This window comes from Medicago sativa, chromosome 1 (assembly GCF_051527215.1).
Source record: "Medicago sativa cultivar Bolivia chromosome 1, Bolivia_mono, whole genome shotgun sequence".
NCBI lineage: Eukaryota > Viridiplantae > Streptophyta > Magnoliopsida > Fabales > Fabaceae > Medicago > Medicago sativa.
In genome coordinates, this window is record NC_140749.1 from 68,473,501 (window position 1) to 68,494,511 (window position 21,011).

At 35.7% G+C, this 21,011-nt stretch overlaps 1 protein-coding gene and 3 long non-coding RNA genes across 4 annotated transcripts; 2 read left to right on the plus strand and 2 right to left on the minus strand.

Moving 5' to 3' along the window:
- The first annotated feature begins 2,710 nt into the window (after window positions 1-2,710).
- Window positions 2,711-3,192, plus strand: LOC146956723 (uncharacterized). Its single transcript, XR_015020729.1, has 2 exons — window positions 2,711-2,816; window positions 2,892-3,192. It is a non-coding gene; the product is annotated as an uncharacterized LOC146956723 (long non-coding RNA).
- Window positions 3,193-9,052: 5,860 nt separating this feature from the next.
- On the minus strand, window positions 9,053-11,293 carry LOC146956724 (uncharacterized). Its single transcript, XM_085749631.1, has 3 exons — window positions 10,534-11,293; window positions 9,711-10,426; window positions 9,053-9,214 (listed from the first exon to the last, which is right to left on the minus strand). The coding sequence occupies exons 1-3, from the start codon at window positions 11,291-11,293 to the stop codon at window positions 9,053-9,055; spliced, it is 1,638 nt and encodes a 545-aa protein (XP_085605757.1).
- A 973-nt stretch (window positions 11,294-12,266) lies between these two features.
- LOC146956725 (uncharacterized) lies at window positions 12,267-18,916 on the minus strand. The gene is made up of 2 exons (XR_015020641.1): window positions 18,162-18,916; window positions 12,267-12,638 (listed from the first exon to the last, which is right to left on the minus strand). It is a non-coding gene; the product is annotated as an uncharacterized LOC146956725 (long non-coding RNA).
- Window positions 18,917-19,249: 333 nt separating this feature from the next.
- Window positions 19,250-19,807, plus strand: LOC146956726 (uncharacterized). The gene is made up of 2 exons (XR_015020642.1): window positions 19,250-19,387; window positions 19,501-19,807. It is a non-coding gene; the product is annotated as an uncharacterized LOC146956726 (long non-coding RNA).
- The last annotated feature ends 1,204 nt before the right edge of the window (window positions 19,808-21,011 follow it).

Consider the following 21,011-nt stretch of genomic DNA (forward strand, 5'->3'; position numbering starts at 1 on the left):
GAGTTATATGCTTTATTTATTTTTGTGACAAAACCTATTTGCTATATGCATAATTGTGCACGCATTTAACTTTTTTTTTCTTCCTATCACTCTCAAATAAAAAATTGGCTTTTTTCTTTTGCCTTTCAATTCAACCTATCTATTAGTATGTGTTTATCTTTCCCATAGGCATGGATATTTTTTTGAAGGACCCATAGGCATTGGATATGAAAAGCAAAAATTAAATGTACAACTTGTTTTCGAAAGCAAATGTAAAACTCATCAATCAACATTAAATGGGCTATTAGCAACAAAAAATAAACATTAAATGGGCAACCCGTAAATGAGTTAATTTTACAGCTTAAATTTCGTTTTCAAATCTCCCAATATATTGATCAAGTTGTTTTGACTTCCAAGCATTGAATCAAACACGAGTTGGCCATTTAGAGTAAACGTTAATTTGTGTTGATACCACATATTACTATATGAAAGCAACCAAAGCTTCTCAAGTCCTAATGATATAATTGGCCAAACGTTTGTGTGGATACTACATAATAATAATTCAAGCTACAAGTTAGAATGATTTCTGAATACAAAATCAATTCTAAAAAAAAAAAAAAAAAATTTAGAATGAATTTAATTTTAAAGTCAATTGTGACTCCTTTCAAAGTAAAACCAAACATACACAAACACTTAAAATTTAGGAAAAAGTGCCTATGCATCACAATTAAAGGATCGTTTAGCATTTTGCATTTGCAGCAATTTTTAATAGTATGATTATTCAAATTGAATATTTGATGGAACTTCATAACCGTGAGCTAGTGATCTTTTCTTAAAACTCAACGAGTTTGTGAAGGAGTTCTAAATTTGTTAAGGAGTACTTAGTCTCAACATGTGATATTACATTTTGCAAATAGAGAAAACTTGAATGTGAGAAGAAAATTCACATTGTGTACGCGGCAAATTTTCTAACAGAAATTAACCACCGTAAAAATATTACTAGAGTAATAATTGGTATAATTCCCTTAAAAAATGGTATAATGAGAAAAAAATATTAGGACAAATGCTACCACACTGCATGATAAATCGAGGTGACCAAGTTTTCTTTTATTTAAGAGGAAAAAAAAGATATATTTTAAACAAAATAATCAAAGCACGTGCTAAGATTGAAAGATATAAAAGTCTAAATAATAATAATAAAAGTACTTAAATATAATGACACCAACAACTCACGGGATTTCTAATATAATCACAACCGGTTGCAATTTGCTCAACGATACAAGCAAAAGATTTACAACGCTCAAACACATAAGTAAGAGACTTCCAAATGTTTTATCACAACTGAAAAGACTTCTAATGTTTACAAATAAACAAATATGTTCTTACACTTGATATATATTTAGAGGTGTAAACAATAAAAAACTGAACATACTCTTAAACTTAGAATTTCTAAAATACAAACTTTGATAAGAAATTAGTTAGTATTTTATGCGCTTTTTTATTTGACAGAGTAAGGACACAATTAAAAATAGCATAGTCTTGCTATTATTCTTCAAGTCTTCAACTCCTTATATAGGCACGGATTAGAGAGACATTGGAGAAGAGTGTCAGCGCATTAAGAGTCGTTGAGAAGCTTCAAATCAAGGTAGTTGGATAATTGCCTGATATGAATAATACCATTGATTAGACATTCGAAATTTCTTTGCTGAAACTGGAATTATCCGTTCATTCTCGTTGTCCCTGAAGTTCTTTGTTTGTTTATACACGTGATCAGAAGAAGACAAACTGTATTATCAGAGTCTTGATAGAGACAACTAAAGAAAAGGACAAATTTGACGTGGCTTCTAGGTCCCTCAGGATTTTCTGTACTTCAGAGTCTGGAGGTCTTCAAAGTCTGATGCAGATCTTCAGCTTCTAAGTGACTTCCTTTCTTCTGATACAAGACGTTGATTTTTTGGTTAACCTTTCATCAGATCTTCTATCAAAGTCTTTTAGCTTCTCTTTGTGCTTCTGATGCTCTTATACACGTTCAAACCTTTTTAAAATTTAATCTATGATCCTCCAAGCTTGAACATATGCTCTTATACACGTTCAAACCTTTTTAAAATTTAATCTATGGTCCTCCACGCTTGAACATATAGTAACATATCCAATTGTTCTTTAATATTTTGTTATCATCAAACAAATCAATTTTGTTCCAACAAAACATATAAAAAAATCACCTAAAATATTGTAAAATGACTCATAAAAAACCATGAGATACTGTTACAACAAGATGTCTCCATACACAGACAAACAAATGAGGTTGTCCATAACTTAACGAAGGGAGCACAATGACAGCTAGTTTCCATATATAGTTGAATATATGTATCAAAAAAAAATTACCATACATTGTCAGCTAGTTTCCACAACTTAAGCAATGAAATGCTGAAATCATTTCTATTAATTTTTTTCCATGGTTCAAAAAGAAAATTTTCCTTTTATTCCCATGAAAGGTTAAAAATTAAAAAGTTAGGAGTAATTAAAGGTTAAAAAAATTCCCTTTACTATCAAGAAATGTTTAAAAAATCCCTTACTATCATGTGACCTCCTTATTAGTTGTGCTTAAAGGACAAACAATAAAAAAAAAGATCTAATAATGATTATTATTTTGAAAATGGCTTTTACAACTTTATGAGTGCTAAGAATTATTTAATTATTTGTATAAAAAGAATGAACTTTGCACACTATAAATATATCAAAGAATATTATAGGTTTTACGTTGAAAAATATGTCTGCAATTATCAAATTTATTTATGCTATGAGTTTAATTCTTTTTATTGCAAATGAACATTATCGTAAGATATTCTTTCATACACAACCATTTATCATGTTTTAGTAATGTTATTTTATTATCTTTGAATTTTAAACAGGTGAACTTATATGTAAAACTGATGACAATTGTCCAAGTAATGGAAGCAACAAATATTTTATTCATAAGTGTATTGATTACAGGTGTCAATGGATTCCTCTTTGATTCTTTGAGTATCACATCTGGGAGAGTACAATAACATACTCGAGACTCGAGAGTTATTATAATTTCAAAGTCCTCAATTTTAATTTTATGTCACATATAGAAATATTATATGTGTGTTCCACGAGTTTCAGATGAATATGTCTTTAGAGTTTTGTTTTTAACCAAACAAATATTTTAATAAACATATTTTTATGTAATTTTATCGATTCATTTTGATTGTATTTCAATATTATGATGATATAAATACATTTAATATTGATTTATATAAGTAAAAAAAAATATACTCCAAGGATAAATATATATTTCATGGATAAATAGAAGATGGTGACAAGAAGATAGTGACAATATAAATATACAATACATGATAAAAATTGTATATTTATTTCGATATGTTTTGTATGATGCTTGATACGATTAGACCTAGGAAGATGATTTGTTGGTTGAGATCCGCTATGAAAAGAGGTTGAGATGGTGTACTTGCATATGCTCCAACAACCAAGTCAATAAGTAAGGGGTTCAAGAGAGAATGCGGGTATATTATGGATAAAAAGCGTCATACCTGACCTAAGGCTAATCATGAGTATATATTGTGTATAAGTAGTGTTTTAGATGACAAGCCCTCACTTGGACAGTTGTCCCATAGAGGGACGGGAGTGATCATCAGTGTGGTCCGTAGCATAGGATCCAGAATGAATGGTCATGATCTATTGGTCTATACCATAATCCAGTGGGATTTTGAGTGTGTCCATTGTATGGTGTCACCTGCTTCTGAGGCTCGGGTTAGACCTGAACCTAGTCGAAATGGGCCTTAGGTCAGTCCGAAACAGTTCCCCCCAGCTATAAGCTGAGTGAGTTAGACTGTAGCTTGATAGAAGTCTCCAAGGGGACCCGTCTTTAAGGACAATGGCACTGTCACACTGTAGATTAAGACTTCAAAGGGTCTCTCAAGAATAAAACCAAATACCTCTTTTGGTCCTTTACGTTTGACAAAATTATCGGATTAGACATTAGTCTTATCGATTTTTAAGCTTTAAAAAGGTCATTTAAGTTAATTTAATAGAACATTACCTTTTTAAGGATCTATTTTTTTTAACGACAAATTTTATTAAACAATCGTATCCTGCTTAAGACGAACTTTGACCGGTGAAATAGAGAATACAAACTAAAGACGCCTTATAAAGGCGGAACACCCAAAATAAACACCCAACCCTAAAAAACACCCTTGAGGACAAACCCACCAAAACACTTCACCACCTAAAACCAACTACTAAACGAAAACAAACACCGTAAAAACGGTATCCACCACCATCCATCGTCACTACTCAACCCCAAAGAACACCCCTCAAAATAAATCTCTCAGTCCTCAAGACCAAAGCTGAGCCACATTTGAAAAGCTCTTAACGGAATGATCATACAGCTACCACCACTTCTCAACCTCCTATCCACCGAAAGAGCATCATAAAAAGCCCAAAAAGCAACTTGAGCCAAAGAACTGACTCCCGATCTCGAATCAAAAGTTATCGGCCCACCAGTCTTTAGGATCAAATCAGCAGGACACCCCTCACCCCCGGTACACCAGAGAAACACCATAACAAGTCAAACAAGATTGCATCTAGACACCGACTTCCGATCTCGAATCAAAAGTAACCGGCTCATCGAAAGACATGATATACGATGGTGCAAGCAACAAACAAATCAAAGGAAAAGGCTCAACACAATGGGACACACACCCTCCAAACACCCAAAACACCTTAAACAACCCAAAAAAACGCAAACAAGAGCTAGTGACGACGAACAAGGACCCGTGTAACAAAGGCTGCTTCCAAAAGAAATCATCCTAACAAACACTGGTCTCTAAACCTAAACAACACCTGCCACCCCCTTAGAAAGCTCCCGTCTGCAAACCGTTCCGACACACCCATCCAAACCTCACCAAGACAGCCCCACGAACCCCCACTCAAAGCCACCAACACCACCTCAAATATCGAACACATAGTGGACCCCGGAGGAGATCTGCCACCAAATCAATCATAATATGAATTTAGTTTTCTTTTCTTTCTTCAAATTCAAATCTGAGGCTGGCATCCAGATCCTATAACACGTTAAGTTAAATAACAGGAGAGGATAATGGAAGAGAGGTCCAAATTGTTAACCTCACTTTCAATTTAATTTATTTTATATACACACCCAAGGATATTATGTTAATACTAGCAGAAAGTCAATAGTTTGATTTTTTTATTAGCAGAAAGACAATAGTTTGATTTTTTTATTGTTCTTAATTGTATATCTATATTATTGTATATTTGGTCATAAATTTTATATCATATATCGCACTTAAATAATTTTGAAAAATTAGAAAGATAAAATGGTCTCCTAAAAAAAAGAATAAAAAGGTAAGCGCAATAAGTTTAAATGAATGACATAATTGAAAAAAGTATTACACACAAACCATATGCATCCTATTTTTTATTTTTTTTGGTACAAAAGAGGGCCAAAGGCCCACTATATGCATCCTCTTTAGATATATGTATAGACTAACTCATCATACTTTTTTCTTTGAAAATATACGTATCGTACAAAATTTTGTGAAGAAGCCAAAAAGACAATTAAATAAATTCTAGAGAAAAAAGCGGCCTAGTTAAGTACAAGATGTGCCTAACTAGGAGACAATACAAAGTATCAAAAGACAAAAAGCAAAACAAAAAAACTACTGCAGCCAAATTAATGCATTACAAGGTGGAGACGGAGAAAAAAACGACCAAGTTAAGTACAAGATGTGCCTAATCAGGAGACAGTACAAAGTATCAAAAGACAAAAAGTAAAACAAAAAAACTACTGCAGCCAAATTAATGCATTACAAGGTGGAGACGGAGAAAAAAGCGACCAAGTTAAGTACAAGATGTGCCTAATCAGGAGACAGTACAAAGTATCAAAAGACAAAAAGTAAAACAAAAAAACTACTGCAGCCTAATTACTGCATTACAAGGTGGAGTAACCAAGACAAACTAATGGTTTAGTCCACCATGTATGAAATTCGACAAAATTAAAGTATGAGGCTTATAAATCTTAAGCCACCACCATGAAAGAAATTTCATCCTAACAAATACAATTTCTCGCCAACCAAATAGTTTGAAGCATAGGTGCAGATGTCCTTTCGAAAAAGATGGTTGCCACCAAACCATGAAACATGCATGGTAATTTCAGATGGAAGCGCAGTGAAAATCCCTAGCCACCTTAAAATATTTTATTTCTATGTACACAAGGGTCAATCCATTTTTTGTCGGAGACCATGTGTGTACATCCTTATAAAAATTATTCACCTATACTATAATTAACTCAACTTTCTAGTAAATTGTGCATTTATTTATTAGATTTTTTTTTAAGGAAGATTAATTTTGGTCTTGTGTGTAATAATATATATCTTCAAACCGTATAAAACAATATCAAGTAGCTATATGCATAATGGCTTTTTGCTATATGCATAATTGTGCACGCATTTAACTTATTTTTCTTCATATCACTCTCAAATAAAAAATTGGCTTTTCTCTTTTGCCTTTCAATTCAACCTATCTTTAGCGGTATAGTATGTGTTTATCATTCCCGTAGGCATGGATATTTTTTTGAAGGACCCATAGGCATTGGATATGAAAAGCAAAAATTAAATGTACAACTTGTTTTCGAAAGCAAATGTAAAACTCATCAATCAACATTAAATGGGATATCAGCAACAAAAAATAAACATTAAATGGGCAACCCGTAAATGAGTTAATTTTACAGCATAAATTTCGTTTTCAAATTTCCCTATACTGATCAAGTTGTTTTGACTTCCAAGCATTGAATCAAACACGACTACACGAGTGTTAGAACAATCACTATGTTCTTTGCGCAGCAAAAGTGCTTATGAAGAATAAGCTGTTTTATGTGCAAGATGAAACTAACAGAATTATTTGTAAAACTGAAAGAGAGAAAACTAATGGAAATTTTTTATTGATTCACACACATTCTCTAATATTTACAACATATGAGTGAGTATATATACAACTAGACGTTGTAACAAACTCCTCTAACAAACTAACTCCCTTGGTTAACAAGCTAACCAAAGTTTGTTACTAGACCCAGCTTCTGAACACATCAGAAGCTACACATCAGAAGCTAAACATCAGAAGCTAGCTGATGTTCAGAGGCTGCACTTCAGAAGCTGCTGTTCAGAAGCTACACTTCAGAAACTGAACAACAGTTATTGATTAATATCCTAATACTCCCCCATAATCATAACTGCTGAATATTAAAAACACCTAATTTCTTCCTCAAGAATTCAAATCTGTCAAGCTTCACTGCTTTTGTAAAACCATCAACAATTTGCAGTTCTGTGGGGCAGTAGTGCAGCTCAATCATTCCATTAGTCACCTGCTCCCTAATGAAATGGAATCTGGTCTCAATGTGTTTACTCCTGCCATGTGAGATTGGATTCTTAGCAAGACTTATAGCTGATTTGTTATCAATCTTTAGTGTTAAAGGCTTCATCACTTCACACTTAAGTTCCTTCATCACTGAATCCAGCCAAAGTGCTTGACAAGTAGCAAAGGTTCCAGCTATGTACTCTGCTTCACATGATGAGAGTGCAGTGACTGGTTGCTTCTTGGTGCACCATGAGATTGCAGCACCATTGAATTTGAACACATAGCCTGAAGTGCTCCTCCTATCAGTCAGATCCCCACACCAATCACTATCAGAGTATCCTATGAGCTCATTCACTTTGCTTTGAGCTTCATAAGGAAATAACAGACCAAAATCTATGGTGCCCTTTATGTATCTGAGAATCCTCTTTGCTGCTATCAGATGAGATTTCCTTGGATCATGCATGAACCTGCTGATCACACTCACTGAGTAGCATATGTCTGGCCTGCTATTACACAGATACCTCAGAGATCCCACAATTTGCCTGAACATTGTGGAATTTACTTTCTCTTCTTCAATGCATTCATCAAGCTTTGAGTTTGTTTCTGATGGATTTGAAACTGTATTGCAATCTTTCATTTCAAATTTATCAAGCAATTCACCAATGTATTTTTTTTTGATACATCACTATCCCAGTTTTCAATTTCACAAATTCCATTCCTAAAAAGAATAAAAGTTCACCCAGATCAGTGATTTCAAACTCCTGCTTCAGTCTCTTCTTAACCTTATCAATCTCTGATGTTGAGCTACCGGTGATGAGTAAGTCATCAACATACAGACAAATTATAACAGTTCCTCCATCAGAAAGTTTCTGAACATAAACACCAAACTCAACTAAACACTTTTCAAAGCCTATCTGGGTTAAAACGTGGTCAATCTTCTTGTTTCATGCTCTAGGAGCCTGTTTTAATCCATATAGTGCTTTGTGCAGTTTATACACCATATTTTCTTTCCCAGCAATTTCAAAACCTGGTGGTTGTGATACATACACTATCTCTTCCAGTGGGCCATTTAGAAATGCTGACTTTACATCTAAATGTTAGAGTGACCACTCATTCTTACAAGCAATAACAGTGACTAACCTCACAGTTTCAATTCTAGCAACTGGAGCAAACACTTCATTATAGTCTATGCCTTGCTTCTGAAGAAAACCTCTAGCCACCAATCTTGCTTTGTGCTTAGAGACTTGTCCATCAGGGTTCAACTTCACTTTGAATACCCATTTGACATCAATTTTCTTTTTCTTGTCTGGCAAGTCAACTAGCTCCCAGGTTTGATTCTTCTCAATTGACTGCAGTTCTTCGACCATAACTCTTTTCCATAAGTCTTCAAAGCTTCTTTATAATTAACTGGTTCAACATCTGCTAATAATGCAAAGTGAATGAAATCACCTTCACCATTCACTGCATTATTAGAGGTTACTTCACAATCAGTCAATCTAGCAGGTGGATTTCTGTTCCTTTGAGGTCTTGCTGGTGCTATGATTTCCTCTTGATCATCTGCAGTCACTTCATGATCATCTTCACCTTCTGATTCATCACTTGAATCAGGGTATATGTAGCTTTGTTGGATTTCACTGTTGTACTCAGGTTCATTTTCTCATTTCCACTTCTCAGCTTCATTCACTATCACATCTCTGCTGAAATAGACCTTCTGATTCACAGGATTGTACAGTTTGTATGCACCAGTAGGATGATACCCTATGAGTATCATAATTTCACTTTTATCTTCTAGCTTGCTTCTTCTAGCATCTGGTACATGCTTATAACACAAGGAACCAAACACTTTTAAGTGTTTAACACTGGGCTTCCTTCCACACCAAGCTTCTTCTGGCACCTTCAGATTTAACTTCTTAGTGGGACACTTGTTTAGAATGTAAGCAGCAGTAGTTACTGCTTCACCCCAAAACTTGTGTGGCAAATTCTTCTACTTAAGCATGCTTCTGGTCATGTTTAGCAGAGTCCTGTTTCGTCTTTCTGCCAGTCCATTATGCTGAGGAGTATATGGAGCAGTTACTTCATGAACAATTCCTTAACTTGTGCAGAAAGCTTCAAAATCCTTTGAGGTATACTCACCTCCACCATCTGTCCTCAAAATCTTAATAGATTTATCACTTTCCTTTTCTACTAAGACTTTGAATTTTTTGAATGTTTCCAAAGCTTCACTCTTAAGCTTGCTTAATAGTAAGCAGCCAAATCATTCTTGTGAATTCATCAATAAAGGTAATGAAATACTTACTACCACCAAGAGTAGGTACCTCAAATGGGCCACAGATATCTGAATGAACAACTTGCAGTGCTTCACTTGCTCTTTTAGGTGCATCAGATACAAAGGGTAATCTACTTTGCTTGCTCTTTACACATATTTCACATATGGATTTCTTGGCATTGAATTTTGGCAAACCATTCACTAACTCTTTAGAACTCAATTCACTAAGGCTTCTAAAGTTTAGGTGCCCATACCTCAAATGCCACAATGCTTCAGCATCTTCAATGACAGTTGCAGACATACACATCATCCTGTTGCTTGATATGTTGCATCTATAGGTTCTGTTCTTTGACAAAGTAGATTTTAATACCAGATTCTTCTTTGGATCAAACAGTTTCAAGGATTCACCCTCCATTGAAACTGAGAATCCTTTCCCCACTAATTGACCTATGCTCATCAGATTACACTTCATATCTGGGACATAGAACACATCTTCAATTATGACTTTACCACCAAAATTGCTCCTCATCACTATGTTACCACTCCCTTCTGATGCAAGCTTTCTATTGTCAGCCAATTTGATACTAGTTTTCTTGCTAGCATTAAAATTAGTTAACCACTCTCTATGAGCTGTCATATGATTAGAACACCCAGAGTCAAGGTACCACTCTTCACCTTTCATCCTATCTTCACATGTGGCAGCCATTAACAACACTGCATCAGGGTCACCTCCATAAGCAATATTGGCTTCTTCAGTATTCTGATCTTTCTTGAACCAACACTCATCAGCAAAATGTCCAAACTTGTCACAATTATAACACTGAACCTTACTCTTATCAAAATCCTTTTTTTGTTCTGATTTTTCCCAAAACCTTCTCTATTAGAAGACTCAGTTTTGTTATCAGCCTTGGATTTTGAATTGTTGGACCAGTTTGATTTACCCTTCCCTTTCTTGGAATTCTTGTGATTTCCTTCTTTCTTTGTTGTTTGAGCTTGAAGAGCTTGCTGAACTGATCTTTCAGAACTTCTATCAATTACCAGCAGTTCATGTGCTTCTAGAGAACTCTGCAATTCTTCAATCTTCATAGTTTTCACATCCTTTGCTTCTTGCATTGCTACTACTATGAAGTCAAACTTTTGGCTTAAAGATCTCAGCACCTTTTCAACTACCATCTGATCAGAAATGTTTTCACCATAGTTCTTCATCAAATTCACGATTTCAATCATCTTTGAGAAATAATCACTCACCTTCTGGTCTTCTTCCATCTGCATCATTTCATACTTCCTTCTATATGATTGCAGCTTGACCTGTTTCACTTTTTCTCCCCCATTGTGATAATTCTCAAGAATATCACATGCTTCTTTTGATCTTGTTGCTTTGGCTATCTTCTCAAAGTGCTGATTATCAACATTCTGTTGAATGTAGAACAGAGCCTTGCAATCTTTCTTCTTGTTTTCTCTGAATGCAGCTCTCTGCACATCAGTAGCATTTGCAGGAGGTTCTTCAAACCCATTCTGAACAAGATCACTCACATCTTGCGCGCCAAACAACGATCTCATCAAAGCGCTCCATCGTTCCCAATTCTTGCCATCAAGAATCAAGATATTTGATCCAAAACCGTTTGTGTTCATCTTGCTAAATCTCAGAAAAACAGAGAAATCAATACACACACCTCACTCTTTGGTTCCCGATGATGATTCCCCTCACTTTCACTCGTGTTTCCCAAGATTCAACCAGGCTCTGGATGCCAATTGTTAGAATAATCACTATGTTCTTTGCGCAGCAAAAGTGCTTATGAAGAATAAGTTGTTTTATGTGCAAGATGAAACTAACATAATTATTTGTAAAACTGAAAGAGAGAAAACTAATGGAAATTTTTTATTGATTCATACACATTCTCTAATATTTACAACATATGAGTGAGTATATATACAACTAGACGTTGTAACAAACTCCTCTAACAAACTAACTCCCTTGGTTAACAAGCTAACCAAAGTTTGTTACTAGACCCAGCTTCTGAACACACCAGAAGCTACACATCAGAAGCTATCTGATGTTCAGAGGCTGCACTTCAGAAGCTGCTGTTCAGAAGCTGCACTTCAGAAACTGAACAACAGTTATTGATTAATATCCTTATAACGAGTTGGCCATTTAGAACAAACGTTAATTTGTGTGGATACCACATATTACTATATGAAAGCAACCAAACCTTCTCTAGTCCTAAATCCTAATGATATATTGGCCAAACGTTTGTGAAGGAGTTCTAAATTTGTTAAGGAGCACTTAGTCTCAACATGTGATATTACTTTTTGTAAATAGAGAAAACTTGAATGTGAGAAGAAAATTCACATTGTGAGCGCGGCAAATTTTCTAACAGAAATTAACCACCGTAAAAATATTACTAGAGTAATAATTGGTATAATTCCCTAAAAAAAATGGTACAATGAGATTTTTTTTTTTAGGACAAATGCTACCACACTGCATGATAAAAGGAGCCTACCTGCCAACGATATTGGTAAATCGAGGTCACCAAGTTTTCTTTTATTTAAGAGGGAAAAAAAGATATATTTTAAGCAAAATGATCAAAGCGCGTGCTAAAATTGAAAGATATAAAAGTCTAAAAAATAAAAATACTTAAACCAACAACTCAAAGGGATTTCCACGATAATCACAAATTGTTACAATTTGTTCACCGACACAAGCAAGAGACTTGTAATGCTCAAACACACAAGCAAGAGACTTCTAAATGTCCAATCACAACTTAAAGATACTTCTAAAACAAATATGTCCTTACACTTGATATACATTTAGAGGTGTAAACAAATACAAAACTGAAGAGACTCTTAAACTTAGAATTTCTAAGATACAAACTTTGATAAGAAATTTTTAAGTGATCTATGCGCTTTTTTATTTGACAGAGTAAGGTCACAATTAAAAAGAGTAGAGTCTTGTTATCATTTTTCAAGTCTTCAGTTCCTTATGTTGCGGATTCGTTGTGAAAACCACACCAATAAAAACTTGATGTGTGGAGCAAATTAATACCAAGCAATCAATTGAAGCGGATGACAAAAATAAAACAAACAAAATAAAACAGCAAGAGAGGAGAGAGAGAGAGAGAGAGAGAACATGAGAATCTGTTTACCCAGTTCGGTCTAATGATGACCTACTCTGGGGGAGAGAGCAGCTCTCCGTTCCACTATAATGATATGAGTTTCTTTACAAAGAGATGTCAGAGGGTTACAAGAATCAGTCTTCAAACCTAATTCTACCCAAAGTCCCAGCCTCTTCCCGTGACCAAGAGACTCAATCCTAATAGTGCTTTGTTCAAGGTGAATCGAAAACAAACCCAACCCTAGTGTTGTTGCCAAGAGAATTCTCTATAAACCCTAGTTTTTTTATGTTGGCTTCTAAACCCTGTTTTCTACTCTACGTTTCATCTGATACAAGGTTTATATTTATAGTAAAAGTAACCCTTAAAATATGGAACAAATCTGCACTGAAAAATACGTTTTCTTTATTTCCTTCAGCGTACCATCGTGCCACGTTACGATTCCATCGTGGCACGATTTTTCCAGTGCTTGCATCAGGATCTGCTTTCAACCCATCGTGGCACGTTGCTTCCAATCGTGGCACGTTGGTCTCCATCGTGGCACGTTGCTTCTGATCGTGGCACGTTGCTCCTGATTTCTGAACCTGATTTTAAGTTAACTCTTACAATTCTCCACCTTGACTTCAAATCAGTGATGATGCCAATTTAACCATCAATCACCTTGCTGCTCTCTCCAACCTTCATCTATTCTTCAATGAAGTTAATCAAGTCCAAGCAATGCTTGAATCTTGATCTTGGTAATGATTTGGTGAACATGTCTGCTGGATTTTCTTCCGATGCCACTTTCTCCACCATGATCTCCTTTGTCTCAATCATGTCTCTAACAAAGTGCAAACGAATGTCAATGTGTTTTGTTCTTTCATGATAGACCTGATGATTTGCCAAATGAATGGCACTTTGGCTATCACAATGTATCTTCACACACCCTTGACTAATCCCCATTTCTCCAATCATACCTTTCAACCATATGGCTTCCTTGACCCCTTCAACAAGGGCTATGTACTCTGCTTGAGTTGTTGAAAGAGCTACAACTGATTGTTGATTTGCCTTCCAAGTTACCGCTGTACCGAACAAAGTAAACACAAAACCTGATAGAGATTTTCTAGTGTCTACATTACCTGCATAGTCCGCATCCACATATCCTTCCAAAGCATCCCTTCCTGGTTGTGACCTTGTATACTTCAGACCACCTTTCAAAGTCCCATTCAAATATCTCAGAACCCACTTCAAAGCTTGCCAGTGTACTTGACCCGGATTTCCCATAAACCGACTTATCACACTTATTGCATAGGATAAGTCCGGTCTACTACAAACCATACCATACATGATGCTTCCAACCCCACTTGCATAGGGAGTACCCTCCATCTTGCTTTTCTCTTCATCGGATTGAGGACACTGCTTTATTGACAACTTTGTGTGATGACCAAGAGGAGTGCCAACGACTTTAGAATCTTTCATTCTGAACCGCTCCACCACTTTCCTCAAGTAACCTTGCTGAGATAAGAATAGCTCACCTTTGTTTCGGTCCCTTATGATATCCATACCAAGTATCCTCTTTGCATTACCAAGATCCTTCATCTCAAATTCATCATTCAATCTTTTCTTGAGCTTCTGAATCTCTTGCATGTCAGAACTTGCCATAAGAATATCATCTACATAAAGGAGAAGGTAGAAAATGACTTTCTCATTCCTCCTCATCATGTAAACACAACTATCATAGTTGCTTCTCACAAAACCAGCCTTTATAAGGAACTCATCAAACCGACGATACCACTGCCTTGGACTTTGCTTCAACCCATACAAAGATTTCTTCAACAAACACACTTTTGTATTATCTTCTATGAAACCTTCTGGTTGTTGCATATAGATAGTTTCTTCCAACTCTCCATGTAGAAATGCGGTCTTCACATCCATTTGTTCTAACTCAAGATCATACATGTTAACAATCGCCATAAGTACCCTTATAGAACAATGTTTTACCACCGGTGAAAAGATTTCATTGTAATCAATCCCTTCCACCTGAGTAAAACCCTTTGCTACAAGTCTTGCCTTATACCTTGGTGCTTCGACCCCTGGTATACCTTCTTTCTTCTTAAACACCCACTTGCTTCCCACTACCCTTTGATTCTTAGGTAATGAAACAAGTTTCCAAGTCTGGTTCTTTTCCAATGAAAGTATTTCCTCATTTGCCCTCAGCCAGTCCTTGCTTTCATTGCTTTCTAATGCTTCCCTGAAGTTCTTTGGTTCCGAGTCTTGCAATTCTTCAGCTGCATTCAAAGCATAAGATATGAGGTCAGCATAACCGTATCTAACAGGTGGATTAATTTGTCTCCTTATCCTATCTCTTGCTAGCTGATAGTCAGGATCAATTGTTTCTTGGCCTTCACTCTCATCAGGTACTGGAGTCTGATCCTCCCCTTCCCTTTCATCAGTGGTAGGCTCCACCTCAAACTGAATTTTCTCTACCCCCGTTTCTGAGCTTGTATCCAGGTCTTTGCACTTCATCCCCATACGGGTCTCATCAAAAGTAACATCCCTGCTTATAATAAATTTTGATCCTCCAGGTTCCATCTTCCACAGTCTGTAACCTTTCACACCTTCAGGATAACCCATGAAAATACACTTCACAGCTCTAGCATCAAGTTTGTCCTGTCTCACATGAGCAAATGCTAAAGCTCCGAAAAATTTCAAATTAGAGTAGTCTGCCGGTCTCCCACTCCAAACCTCCATAGGTGTCTTGAAATCTATCCCTGTTGATGGACATCTGTTAATCAAATATGCTGCAGTACTAACAGCTTCTCCCCAGAAACTCTTGGACAATCCAGCTCCCAACAGCATACACCTCACACGCTCCAACAAGGTCCTGTTCATTCTTTCAGCAAGACCATTCTGTTGAGGTGTGTATGCCACGGTTCTATGCCTCTTTATACCTCTTTTCCTGCAAAACTCATTAAACTGCTCTGAAACAAACTCCAGGCCATTGTCAGTTCTCAACACTTTCAGTTTAGTTCCAATCTGATTTTCTACAAGTGTATGCCATTCTTTAAATTTTTCAAAGGCGTCACTTTTATTCTTCAGAACGTAAACCCATACCCTTCTAGAAAAATCATCAATAATAGACATGAAATATGAACCTCCCCCATGAGTTTTAACTGATGCTGGACCCCAAAGGTCCGAATGAACATACTCAAAAGGTCTACTAGATTTATGCACACCCACCCCAAACTTCACCTTGTGTTGTTTGCCTAATGTGCAATTATCACAGAAATCTAGTTTGTTCAATTTTTCATTCCCTAGCAAACCTTGTTTAGCTAGCTCAACTAAACCCCTCTCACTGACATGACCTAACCTCAAATGCCACAGTTTAGTTATGTCCAGAGTGTCTACACTAGCAACCGATGCATGACCTATAACAGTGGAACCATCTAAAATATATAAACCATGTATTTTAGACCCTTTAGCTATAACTAATGCACCATGAGAAATTCTCATCATACCATGTTCAATTCTAGTACAATATCCTAGACCATCAAACATGCTTATAGATATTAAATTTCTCTTAAGTTCAGGAATATACCTCACATCCTTCAAAAGGAAATCACGGTCATCAAACATTTTGAGACGGATAGTACCCATACCTTGAATTTTGCAAGCCTTATTATTACCAAGGCGAACGACTCCACCTTCTTTCAGCTCCAAAGTTTCAAAGTACTCCTTTCTCGGACAGATGTGATAAGAGCATCCAGAGTCCAAGACCCAGCCCTTTTCAGGTTCCCAACTTATCACAGTTAGTGCTCCAGCACTCTCATAACCTTCCTCTTCACTTGCAATCTGAACGGATGGATTACCACTTCCATTTCCCTTTCTCTCCGGACAATCCTTCTTGAAGTGACCATAGTTGTGACAAATAAAACATTTGTACTTTGTTTTATTATCACCACCCTTTGACCTAGACTTTGACCTGGAATTCTTGCCTTTCCCCTTTCCTCTGTTTTCACTTCTCCCCCTTGAGACATTCAAGCCTTCTCCACTATCATCAACCTTTAACTCCTTGAACTTGGTCAACTCTTTGGTTCTCAAAGCTGCTTGAACTTCCTCCAAAGTGATAGTGCCCTCTTTGCCATAAAGCATAGTATCCTTGAAATTCTCAAAGGACTTAGGTAAAGCACACAGTAGGTGTAAGGCTTTATCCTCATCATCCAGGTTTACATCTATGTTCGCCAAATCATCAATAATCTTATTGAATTCCGTCAGTTGCTCCATTATAGGTTTTGACTCCACCATTCGATAAAAGTAGAGTTGTTGTTTCAGACATTGTCTATGTGCCAAGGACTTGGTCATGTACAATGAATCAAGTTTATTCCACATAGACACACTAGTAGTCTCCCTTGCTACCTCTCTCAACACCTTATCACCAAGACACAGAATGATAGCACTGACCGCTTTATCATTCATCTCCGTCTTCTCTACAGGTGTCAGATGCGCAGGCATCTGTGCTTCTCCCTTCAATGCTTCAACACACTTTTGTTGAATTAGAATAGCCCTCATCTTTACCTTCCACAACCCGAAGTCGTTACTACCGGTAAACTTTTCAATATCCCACTTCGAACCCATGATACCTGGTTATTGATTTGACCTTGGCCCCACGGTGGGCGCCAATTGTTGCGGATTCGTTGTGAAAACCACACCAATAAAAACTTGATGTGTGGAGCAAATTAATACCAAGCAATCAATTGAAGCGGATGACAAAAATAAAACAAACAAAATAAAACAGCAAGAGAGGAGAGAGAGAGAGAGAACACGAGAATCTGTTTACCCAGTTCGGTCTAATGATGACCTACTCTGGGGGAGAGAGCAGCTCTCCGTTCCACTATAATGATATGAGTTTCTTTACAAAGAGATGTCAGAGGGTTACAAGAATCAGTCTTCAAACCTAATTCTGCCCAAAGTTCCAGCCTCTTCCCGTGACCAAGAGACTCAATCCTAATAGTGCTTTGTTCAAGGTGAATCGAAAACAAACCCAACCCTAGTGTTGTTGCCAAGAGAATTCTCTATAAACCCTAGTTTTTTATGTTGGCTTCTAAACCCTGTTTTCTACTCTACGTTTCATCTGATACAAGGTTTATATTTATAGTAAAAGTAACCCTTAAAATATGGAACAAATCTGCACTGAAAAATACGTTTTCTTTATTTCCTTCAGCGTACCATCGTGCCACGTTACGATTCCATCGTGGCACGATTTTTCCAGTGCTTGCATCAGGATCTGCTTTCAACCCATCGTGGCACGTTGCTTCCAATCGTGGCATGTTGTTCTCCATCGTGGCACGTTGCTTCTGATCGTGGCACGTTGCTCCTGATTTCTGAACCTGATTTTAAGTTAACTCTTACACCTTATACATTCAAAGATTAGAGAGACATTGGAGAAGAGTGTCAACGCATTAAGAATAGTTAAGAAACTTCAAATCAAAGAAGTTGGGTCATTGTCTGATATGGATAATGCCATTGATTATACATTCATAATTTTTTTGCTGAAACTAGAATTATCCGTTCATTCACTTTGTCCTTGAAGTCCTTTGTTTGTTTATACACAAGGTCAGAAGAAGATAAATTGTATTATCAGAGTCTTGATAGAGACAACTACAAAAAAGGACAAAATTGATGTGGCTTCTAGGTCCCTCAGGATCTTCTGTACTTCAGAGTCTAGAGGTCTTCAAAGTATGATGTAGATCTTCAGCTTCTGAGTTGATTCCTTTCTTCTGATCCAATGCGTTGACTTCTGGTTTACCTTTCATCAGATCTTCTACCAATTGTCTTTTATATTCTCTTTGTGCTTCTGATGCTTTTATACATGTTCATACCTTTTTAAAATTTAATTTATGGTCCTGCACACCTGAACATATATTAGCATATCTAATTGTTCTTTAATACCTTGTTATCATCCAAATTCTAGAGGAATTCTACAAGCCAATTTTGTTCCAACAAAACATCTAAAAAATCACCTAAAATATTGTAAAATGACTCGTAAACGACCCTGAAATACTGTTATGACAGGGTGTCACTATGCGGATACAAATAAATGAGGTTGCCCATATTTAGCGAAGGGGAACACATTATCTGATAGTTTCCATCTATTGGTGGATATATATAAAAAAGTTACCATAAATTGTCAACTAGTTTCCACAACTTAAGCAGTGAAATGCTGGAATCATTTTTATTAAACTTTTTTTTTTTACCATGGTCCAAAAAGAAAATTTTCCTTTTATTCCCATGAAAGGTTAAAAATTAAAAAGTTAAATTAAAGGTTAAAAAGATTCCCTTTACTATCAGGAAATGTTTAAAAAATTCCTTACTATCATGTGACCTCCTACCTGCGCTAAAAGGACAAACAATACAAAAAGAGATATTTAACAATGATTATAATTTTGAAAATGGCTTTTTACAACTTTATGAGTGCTAAGAATTATTTAATTATTTGTATAAAAGGAATGAACTTTATACACTATAAATATATCAAAGAATATTCTATGTTTTACGTTGAAAAATATGTCTGCAAATGCAATTATCAAATTTATTTATGCAATGAGTTTAATTCTTTACATTGCAAATGAACATTATCGTAAGATATTCTTTCATCCTTTTTCCATAATTTTCTTCTTCACTTCCTAGTTCGTACACAACCATTTATCATGTTTTAGTAATGTTATTTTATTATCTTTGAAATTTAAACAGGTGAACTTATATGTAAAACTGATGACAATTGTCCAAGACGTGGAACCAACAAATATTTTATTCATAAGTGTATTGATTACAGGTGTCAATGGATTCCTCGTTGATTCTTTGAGTATCACATCTGGAAGAGTACAATAACATACTGGAGAATTATTATAATTTCAAAGTCCACAATTTTAATTTTATGTCACATATAGAAATATTATACGTGTGTTCCACGAGTTTCACATGAATATGTCTTTTGAGTTTTGTTTTTAACCAAATAAATATTTTAATAAATATATTTTTATGTAATTTTATTGATTCATTTTGATTGCATTTGAATATTATGATGATATAAATATATTTAATATTGATTTATATAAGTCAAAAGAAATATATTAAAAAGAATTAAAATATATATTTCATGGATAAATAGAAGATAGTGACAATAAATATATAATACATGATAAAAACTGTGTATTTATTTCAATATGTTTTGTATGATGCTTGATAGGGTTAGACCTAGGAAGATGATTTGTCAGGTGAGATCCGCTGCGAAATGATATTGAAATGGTGTACTTGCATGTGCTCTAACAACCAAGTCAGTAAGGGGTTCAAGAGAGAATGCGGCTATATTATGTATGAAAATTGTCATACCTGGCCAGGGCTAATCATGAGTATATATTGTGTATACGTAGGGTTTTAGATGACTAGCCTTCTCCTGGACAGCTGTCCCAAAGAGGGACGAGAGTGATCATCGGGGTGGTCCGTAGCATAGGATCCAGAATGAATGGTCATGATCCAGTGGGGTTTAGATCATGTCCATTGTATGTTGTCGTTTGCTTCTGTGGCTCGGGTGGGACCTGAACCTAGTTGAATTGGGCCTTAGGCCAGTCCAAAACAGTTTCCCCCAAGCTATAAGCTGAGTGAGTCAGTCTGTAGCTTGATAGAAGTCTCCAAGAGGCTGTCTTTAAGGACAATAGCACTGCCATACTTTGTAGATTTGGACTTCAGAGGGTGTCAAGGAAAAGATCAAATACATCTTTGGGTCCTTTACGTTTGACAAAAATATCAGATTAGACATTAATCTTATCGATTTTTAAATTTTAAAAAGGTCATTTAAATTAATTTAATACAACATTACTTTTTTAAGGATCTATTTGAAACTTAAAAACTTCAAATAAGTGCATTAAATTAACATTTTAAAAGATCTATTTGAAACTTAAAAATAAAAACTTAAAAGTTCAGAATTTGATGAACAATAATAGTTCCCTCGACCTCTACGTTTGATGAAGTGCTGGTCTGAATTTGATGGTTATGCTGCTTTTGTCCGTGAAAATTTAAACTCTTTTAATTTGGATGGGTGGGGCGGCCATGTCTTGAAATTGAAGCTCAGAATGATTAAATCTTGTCTCAAGGAGTGGCATGAAAAACATTCAAAGAACATTGAAGGTAAGATATCAGATGTAAAAAATAGACTTTCTTCCCTTGACATTAAAGGGGAAGAAGAAGAGCTGGTGGAGGAAGAG